This window comes from Nicotiana tomentosiformis, chromosome 5 (genome assembly GCF_000390325.3).
Source record: "Nicotiana tomentosiformis chromosome 5, ASM39032v3, whole genome shotgun sequence".
Lineage (NCBI taxonomy): Eukaryota > Viridiplantae > Streptophyta > Magnoliopsida > Solanales > Solanaceae > Nicotiana > Nicotiana tomentosiformis.
The window spans coordinates 100,560,667-100,569,662 of NC_090816.1; the positions used below are offsets into that span (position 1 = coordinate 100,560,667).

At 35.2% G+C, this 8,996-nt stretch overlaps 1 protein-coding gene across 5 annotated transcripts; it reads right to left on the reverse strand.

Moving 5' to 3' along the window:
• Positions 1-2,518: 2,518 nt before the first annotated feature.
• LOC104116563 (pentatricopeptide repeat-containing protein At5g01110) lies at positions 2,519-7,528 on the reverse strand. 5 transcript variants are annotated; one of them, XM_009627450.4, is made up of 3 exons: positions 4,892-7,528; positions 4,216-4,440; positions 2,519-3,606 (listed from the first exon to the last, which is right to left on the reverse strand). In XM_009627450.4, exon 1 carries the CDS (start codon positions 7,174-7,176, stop codon positions 4,996-4,998), a length of 2,181 nt encoding a protein of 726 aa, XP_009625745.2. In that variant the 5' UTR covers positions 7,177-7,528; the 3' UTR covers positions 2,519-3,606; positions 4,216-4,440; positions 4,892-4,995. The 5 variants fall into 5 exon arrangements, 4 of the variants coding, with proteins under 4 accessions (XP_009625745.2, XP_009625743.2, XP_009625746.2 ...); XM_009627448.4 differs by having other exon boundaries at positions 4,186-4,440; XM_009627451.4 differs by lacking the exon at positions 4,216-4,440 and having other exon boundaries at positions 4,892-6,805; positions 6,993-7,146.
• Positions 7,529-8,996: the final 1,468 nt, after the last annotated feature.

The following is an 8,996-nucleotide window of genomic DNA, read 5'->3' on the forward strand; positions in this document are numbered from 1 at the left end:
ATAACGAAAGATGAATAATAATTAAATAAAAAGGAAATAAGTAATTGAAAAAATTACATGTGATGAATTTTGTTAGAGGGAGGAGAGGGTGGATTAAGAAAGTATCTTTTTCAGATCTTTTATGTGTAAAAACAAATTTCTCATGTGTAAAAAAGGAGATGAGATCATAAACTAAAAACAAAGTTTATAATGCTAGTGATATTGATGAATGAGTCTAGCTACTTTTTACTTATAGGAGTACTAGTACAGTCATTTTACTTTGGGATTTCTTTTGTTCCTATACAATATTTGAAACTTATTTATTAAAATTATTCTAATTTTGTATATTACCCGCTCTAAACAAGGATTACTTACAAATTATATACATTTCACCTTAAAAGGATCTCAATCCATTATTAGTGCCTTCAATCAAGTGATTTAGTTACACTTTTTTCTTTTTTTCTCTCTTCTCCCCTCTTCTCTTCGGATCGAACTTATATTTAGGGATTTCTGTTTAATAATTATTTCGTGATACATTCGTCAAAGCCATGAGATACTGTTGAAATTGTCATTTTTCTTTTTTTGGGTCTTGGTTTTATGTTTTGGCGGGTTTTTTTAAAAATCAAATTGTCTCCTTTTATTAAAACTAGATTGAGAGTAAAGTTGAGGGGTTAAAGCCCATGGTTACATAATCTCTATCTCCTTTGTTTATACCTATTAACGTGTAAACAAATGAAAGAAAGCTATAGTTAAACACTCATGGTGGTTCGAACGGAATCCCTACCTCTTTCAATTGTCTTATTCTGAATGAGGCCATATCCCACTTATCCAGTTGAGCGAGACCCCTAGCCAGCAGTTGTAGTCATTCATACCTTGTGTAGGTGATATGCTGCTTTTGGCGGTTAATGTTTTCGATTAAATCATTAAGCACAATTTTATGCTACCTAGTTAATTTCTCACACAAAATTCAAATCTCACATAAAACTCACTTTCTCCGAAGTGCGACGATGACGCTTTTAATGTGAAACTCGAAATTTCTCCACCCAAATCATTTAGTTCCCATCAATATTCAAGTTTTTTCGTTCAAACAAATATGAATCAGTTCACATGTATCGATTTGGAATCAATGGTGTGTCCTTCTTCCTCTCTAAAATTCCGTTCAAAACTTACTCTCTTAATACAATTTTGATACATATCAACAACTTTATGTAAAAAGATAGTATTGATAATTTAAATACAAATTGTATACAACGATTCATACATTATACAACTATTTTTCAACTTTCATACAACATTCAAATAAAAAATATATATAACTACAACAAAATACAATTTATATACAATTATAATACAACTTTACTACAATTTCGTAAGTATATTGTATGTCATATGTTTTTCTTCTTCTTCTTCGAATTTCAATCTGAAATTCAGCCAAAATCTTAGTCAATCAATTAAATAGAATGAAGAAAAAAAATAATCATATAGCATGAGAGAATGAAAGAAAAGAGAAAACAGCCGAGGACACACGCTGAACCACAATATCACGAATTCATGAGTTTTTAGTTAAGATGTATGTATAACTAATTCAATTAAGTTTTCTATCTTTCCATAGTGATTTGGAGAAAATAAGTCTAATGTATGTGGTGTGTTATTCTTCCTCTCTAAAATTTCAATCAAAACTTACTTTCTTAATACAATTTTGATACATATCAACAACTTTATGTAAAAAGATAGTATTGATAACTTAAATACAAATTTTATACAACGATTCATTATACAACTATTTTTCAACTTTCATACAACATTCGAATAAAAATTTATATATAACTACAACAGAGTACAATTTACATACAATTATAATACAACTTTACTACAATTTCGTAAGTATATTGTATGTCATGTTTTCTTCTTCTTCTTCTTCTTCTTCTTCTTCAAGTTTCAATCTGAAATTCAACCAAAATCAAATCTAATCTTTACCAAACACCCTCAAAATTGAGATATAAACTCCAAACAATATTCTCAATTGTTTGCAACAACACCCAATCCAAACAAATAATAATTTTTGAAAACCCAAATTCGATTTCAAAGCTTCAAAGCTTTTTAATGGTTGTCAATGGTGGAGAGTCAAACACCTTCAAAATTTATTGATTGACAATTTCATTTTAAACACCAATTTTGTAACATGAAAGGAAATTGCTAAATTAAAACTCTATAATAAAACAATTAAAATATATTGATGAATTCCATTAAAAATATATACAACATGAAAGGATAAAACGTAGAGAACATCAAAGGAATTAAAATTGGGAAAAGAACAAAGAATGAGAGAGAGAGAGAGAGAGAGAGAGAGAGAGAGAGACGGAGAGAGAGAGCGCAGGAGAGCAAGAACATGTATGGAAAATAATTGATTCCTTATTCAATTCCTAATTTAAAGGGATATTCATTTAAAACTAATTTATATATAATTGGTAAATTATATATGGCCATGTAATTAAGTTAAAACTTGATTAGGGAGGGTAATAAAATTTCATATGTAGTATAGGAAGGTAAAAATCTCTTTTACTTTTTAGTTTAAAGTGTAAATTTGGCTAGTTTTCTCTACAAAGGTTATTATTGGTATAAATAATCTTTCTTGACCGCTATTTTCTTGACACCAAAACGCTCCTAGCTTGAGTGAGACGAACATCATGTGAGGCTAGTGACAAAAAACAGCTGAGTTTATAGGGCGCCTTCGACTTCCATAACTGCTTCCAAGGCCAAACTATGTTGTTGTCCCCTTCACTGTTACAGAGGAGATTCCAGTATTCTGTCTTATCCATTGTATAGTGTAAGGTTCTTCTTCATTCAATGCCGCCACCTCTAAATCATGCGATAGTAGCGCCACTACGGGAACTTCCCAGTCAAAACAATATCAAAAGCTCTAAGCACCAGTTATTTCCATTTCGACAATCAGTACAACTTTGATCAACCTCAAATCCAATCTTCCGCACCTTCCATAACCACAACAAACCCGGTGTAATCTCACAAGTGGGGTATGGGAAGGTAGTGTGTACGCAGACCTTACCCCTACCTTGAAGGTAGAGAGGCTGTTTCCAATAACCAAATTAAAATCATGTTCATGAGATTTACATTCTTGCTCACAAGTTCCATGAAAGTTTTCTTCAACTTTGTCCAAACCAAATCCAAGAACCCAACAATTTTCCATAGGCTACAAGACTTAATTTTTACACTATATTCCCATATTACAATCCTTTGTCTTTGCAATATATCCATATATAGCATATTCTCCACTGTTTCTCAATGAGCGGGAAGTGGTCCCAAAATCTGTAACCTAGAGTTCCATCCCAGGCAAGTTTATGTCCTCAATCCATCTATCCTAGTATGGTCAACCATGTGGGACCTGAAACTCATTTGGTTTGATAACACAACTGCAACTAGATCTTTGATTACACCTCTGAGAACTACCACTAGAATGTTTTTCATGCTCATTGATGAAGGACTACCATGAAGTCAACCAGCAAAATCAAGAGAAGGTAATGGAAGCCCATATGTCATATACGTATACCTTTGACGTCAAGTTCACAGAAGATAGGTATATGCATATCGCTTGTCTCAGCATCGTAGTCCCTGAAGAAAAAACATTAGGTTTAATTTTCAGCTATTAAAGAAACAAGAAAGTGAGATGTCACTTTTCACCAAAAAAATTTATAACTTGGAAGCACAACAAAACAAAATAGACATCACTGAGTAAGCATTTGATACCATTATATACCGGATAGGGAAACCTCACAGAAACCATAGAAAAGACATGAAGACTACCCCACCCCACCCCCAAAAAAAGAAAAACCATAACTCAAGAATACTGTCCTAACATGGGTTGGACACCATACGCAAGCTCAAGGAAAACACGAAAGTCCTATATGAAGAGTCATTGGGTATTTGTAAACATTGTGCATTGTTTGCAAAAGTTGCAACCAATTTGGGGAAAATATTGATTTGCAGTATTAAAACTAATCAAATATGCCTTCAGAAAATCTTTTCTTATAGTATGTGATATCTAATATGATAACAACTTTATCAGGAAGTGGCAGCAAGTGGGGAGCCAAGAAACTAAACTTAAAACTTAGTAAATATGTGCTTTTTGACAAAGACTGTCATTGTGATTCCCAAGCATGAACTACCAAACTGGTAGATCAAAGAACTTACGCTTAGAACCATAAGGAAATCGAGGTCAACCTTGATGGAAATATTTATGACAGCTCTAAAAAAAGGCCCTCCTAAGTCCAAAAGCACATTTCTGAAAAAGAAGCACCCCTCTCTGCCAGGATGATGTCTCACTAACAGGCAGTTCGTTGGAGAGCAAATGTCAAGTTGAGCACCAATACATATCTTCTCCAGCAAGTAATTTCTCCTTAATTTTCCACGATCAATCAGGCAAATTTCACATTAGCTACCAATTCCCTAATGTCAAAATAACAAACTTAAAACAAGAGGGCTTATTTGCAGTTCTACATATATGAAAGAGATATTGCTTTTCTCTAAGCAAGCCCTACGGATTAGATAATTTTGACAAGAATAGAGAAAAAATAAGGAGTAGAAATCTCCCTTAAAGACAAAATACTAACTACATAGAAAATAGTACTCCCTCTGTTTCTAACTTATGTGAGCCTATTTCCTTTGTACTACGTTTAAAAAAGAATGACCCCTTTCTAAATTTGGATACAATATAATTTTTAACTTTCCATTTTACCCTTATTGAGATGATTTATAGCCACACAAATATCTATGGATTGTTTTAGACCGCAAGTTTCAAAAGTCCACCATTCTTTCTTAAACTATGTGCCCAGTCAAATAGGTTCACATAAATTGAAACGGAGTGAGTTAGACAGCAACTAGTAGAGCAATTGTGTACCTTTGTGGTACACCAGTAAGGAAATGCAAAAAGGAAGAAGCAGAAATCTCAAAATGCCAAAATTTGATGGTCATAATCTTCATTTTGCATAAACAGCAAGGAGGTTAGAACTTGTCATCAGGAACAAAGCCTCTCTGCAGCATTTCATCATGGAAACGAAAAGCCTCCTTCAAGTTATCCAGAGAGACATGTCCATTTATCAATGATGTATATGTGGATTTGTCAGGGTTAATACCCCTCTCGACCATTTTTCTATACAGCATGTTGGCTTCCTTCATTCGACCAAATTTACAGAAACCATCCAGTATGGTATTATAGGTAATCACATCAGGTGACAGCCCTTGATTTCCCATTTCATTAACCAAGTCTAAAGCTTTATCCATATTCCCCTCTCTTATAAACCCATCAAGAAGAGTATTGGAAGTAACTGAATCCGGAAATATTCTTTGGGACCGCATGTTGTTCAGAAACTTATCTGCCCTCGAAGCATCACCAGACCTGCAATAGCCCTTGATAATAGAGTTGCAAGTCACAATAGTAGGTTTGATACCTAGGTCAATCATTTCATCCCATAGTCTTAATGCATCGGATACGCAACCCTTGTTACAAAAGCCATTTATGAGAATACTGTATGTAATATAATTAGGAGAAATACTCACAGAGATCATCTCATCCCTTAAGTTGAAAGCTTTTTCCATATCACCAACCTTACAAAATCCATCAATCAAGCTGTTGTATGTCACAACGTCAGGCTTGAGGTTTCTCAGCAGCATGCCCTCAAATAGGGTCAGTGCTTTGTCCATGTTACCACACTTGCAACATCCATTTGTAAGCGTAGTGAAAGTGTAAAAATCAGGATTTACACCTCTTTCCACCATCTCATTGAAAAGCTCATCAGCTTCATGAAGCATCTTTTCTTTGCATAATCCATTCAATATGGTATTGTAAGTCACCACATCCATATGCAAACCCTGCTCCAGCATTTCATCACGCATCTTCATAGCCTCCTTCATAGATCCATTTCTACAAAAACCACCGATGAGAATTGTGTAGACTACATTATCTGGTGTAAGACCCTTGGATTTCATATCCTCATAGTACGCCAATGAGCAGTCGAGACGACCCGTTCTTGAAAACAACCCAATAAGAGAACTATAACTAACCAAATCAGGGATGATAGCTCGACACAACATTTCTTTGAAAACAGATTCTGCTTCCTGCAAGTTACCTGTTCTACAGCACTCAGCAAGCAAAGTGTTATAACTAGCGGTATCAGGGGCCAGTCCGCTCTCTGCCAACTCAACCAAAAGTTGCCGTGCTCTACTGTAATGTCCATTCTTACATAAACCATTGATTATTGAATTATAAGTCAAAAGACACGGTCTCAACCCTGTAACTTTCATCAAGTTTATCACTTCATAGGCTTCTTCCAGAAGCCCCACGTGACAATATGCATTTATCAAAGTATTGTAAGTCACCATATCCGGAAAAATTCCCTTTTCTTCCATTTCTTGAATAAACTGCTTCACACTTTCAATTTTCTCATCTTTACACAAAGCATTCACCATTATATTAAGGGTATATACATTTGGCTGAATGTCACTTCCTCTCATCTCACCATACACTTCCCATGCCAAGTCGACCCAACCAATCTTAACAAGCCCTCCTAGAAGACCATTACACGCATTAATCGAAACACAAAGATTCCTACTTTGCAACAACCTAAATGCTTCTACAGACTCCCTAATCTTCCTAGCTTGTACATAAGTCCTAATCAACAAATCAAAAGCATATGGATTCGACCCGCATATCCCATAAGTTGACACCAAAGATTCCACAATCTCAATTCTTGAAACACCACTTCGTCTAATCATCCTAAGGATAAAAGCCTGTGCATCAGCTACCCTCTTACACCTAATCAACACATGTACCACAGCGCTCAATGAAGTCAAGGAATGCTTGAAATTAGGACAATTTACAGTAATCAAGTTGATGAATTTTTGAGCTAAATGCAAATTATCACGACAACTACCAAGAACTTCAAGAAAAGTAGCTGGGTTTAAACGATGTAATAATAGTGATGAATTGGTGATTGGCTTACCTTGTTTTAGGTTCCATAGAATTTTCTGGACTAAAAAAGTGTCATCAGATGGTGGGGTTGTTGTAGTGGAGGTGGGAAGTGAAGCTGAAGTTGTTGATGTGCCTCTGATGGTGGATTTAGGAAGGCATAGTAGGCGCTGTGCTTGTGCTGCTGCCATGGGAAATTGGCGTTTTGGGACTGCCATAGTAGTGTCACTAAAGTCTGGAACTATATATTTGGCTCTTGGAACATGCTAGTTTTCCATTGCCAAACTAAGGTAAGGGCAAATAGGGGAAAATGAAAGAACTATTTGGAGAAGAAAGAGGTAAAAACACCTTCTATTTTGTTGTTTTGAAGGAGAGTGATTAGGGAGTAGAGGCGGGGCCAGATGAGAATTATTAAAAATGAGAGAATTGGGGATAAGAAATTAAAAACCAAAGAAAATAAAAAAGAGCCACCCAATCTCCTCTCTCCTTCTTCTCTAATCCTCTTCCTCCTCTACTCAAGTTTGTTCTTCGATTGTTAGAGGTGATTTAGACCACTTTTGAATCAAATTTTGAAGTCCATTATCATTAAAAACCAATCTTGAAGTTTTAAAATGGATTTTGAAAATTCGGCCGTGTTCTTTTGAAGTGGGGTATTATTTAAAATTATTAGGAATAATATTTGCAGGTTGAGTACAAAATTTGAAATTATTTGGAGTTGATTTGAATTGATCTAGCATTAAAAACCTTGTTGAAACTTTTTCACAAAAAATCTCTCAAGATGATCATGTTCTCTTAGAGGTTTCAACCGGTAAATATTTCAAACATCGCCAAAGATGTTATAATGTTTAAAACCCCATGGATAATAACAACAACAACAACAACAATAACAAATTCAGTGTAATTATACAAGTAGAGTCTGGGGAGGATAGTGTATATGCAGCCTTACCCTTACCTTACAAAAGTGAATAGGTTGTTTTCAATATACTCTCGGCTCAAGTAAAGCATTATAAAAAGAAATATAATAGTAGAAAAGTCATGCAAGATAAGCAGTATCAACAACAAGATAATAAGATAACAGAAGCAAAAGAAATAACTGGTAGTACTATAAATCTAAGGATAAGAAAATACAAGAATAATACTAAAACTATTGGTATGGCAAAGAAAAACGCTGGACTACCTACTAGTCTTCTACCTAATTCTCACTCTTTACATCTTCCTATCAAGGAACATATCCTTGCTAAGTTGGAATTGTGTTATGTCCTGCATAATCATCTATCTCCAATACTTCTAAGGCCTACCTCTACCTCTTCTTAGACCAACCAAGGTCAACCTCTTGCACCCGCTTACTGGGGCATCTATGCATCTCCTCTTCACTTGTCCGAACCATCTCAGCCTCATCTTTCGCATCTTCTCCACCACAGATGTCACTCCCACGTTATCCCGAATATCTTCATTCTGAATCTTGTCTCTCCTAATATGACTGCACATCCATCTCAGTATCTTTATTTTCGCTACTTTCATCTTCTGGACATGAGAGTTATTGATTGGCCAACACTCCACCTCATACAACATAGTCGGTCTAATAACCACTTTGTAGATCTTACCTTTAAGTCTTAATGGCACCTTCTTGTCACATAAGACACCGGATGCAAGCCTCAATTTCATCCATCCCGCTCTAATACGATGTGTCACATCATCATCAATCTCCTCTTACTTTTGATTATAAGCCTCAATTCTACGTTAACCTCTTGTCGTTAAACTTACACTCCTTGTATTCTGTCTTAGATCTTCTCAGCTTGAAACCTTTAGGCTCTAAAATCTATCTCCAAACCTTCAGCCTAGTGTTAACCCCGCCTCGCGTCTCATAAATCAATACTATATCATCTGCAAATGATATGCACCATGAAACCTCCCTTTGAATGTAGCGCATCAATTCATCTATCACCAAGGCAAATAAAAATAGGCTAAGAGTTGGTCCCTGGTGCAATACCATCTCGACTGAGAAGTGTTCAAATTCTCTTTTTAGTGTCCTAATCCG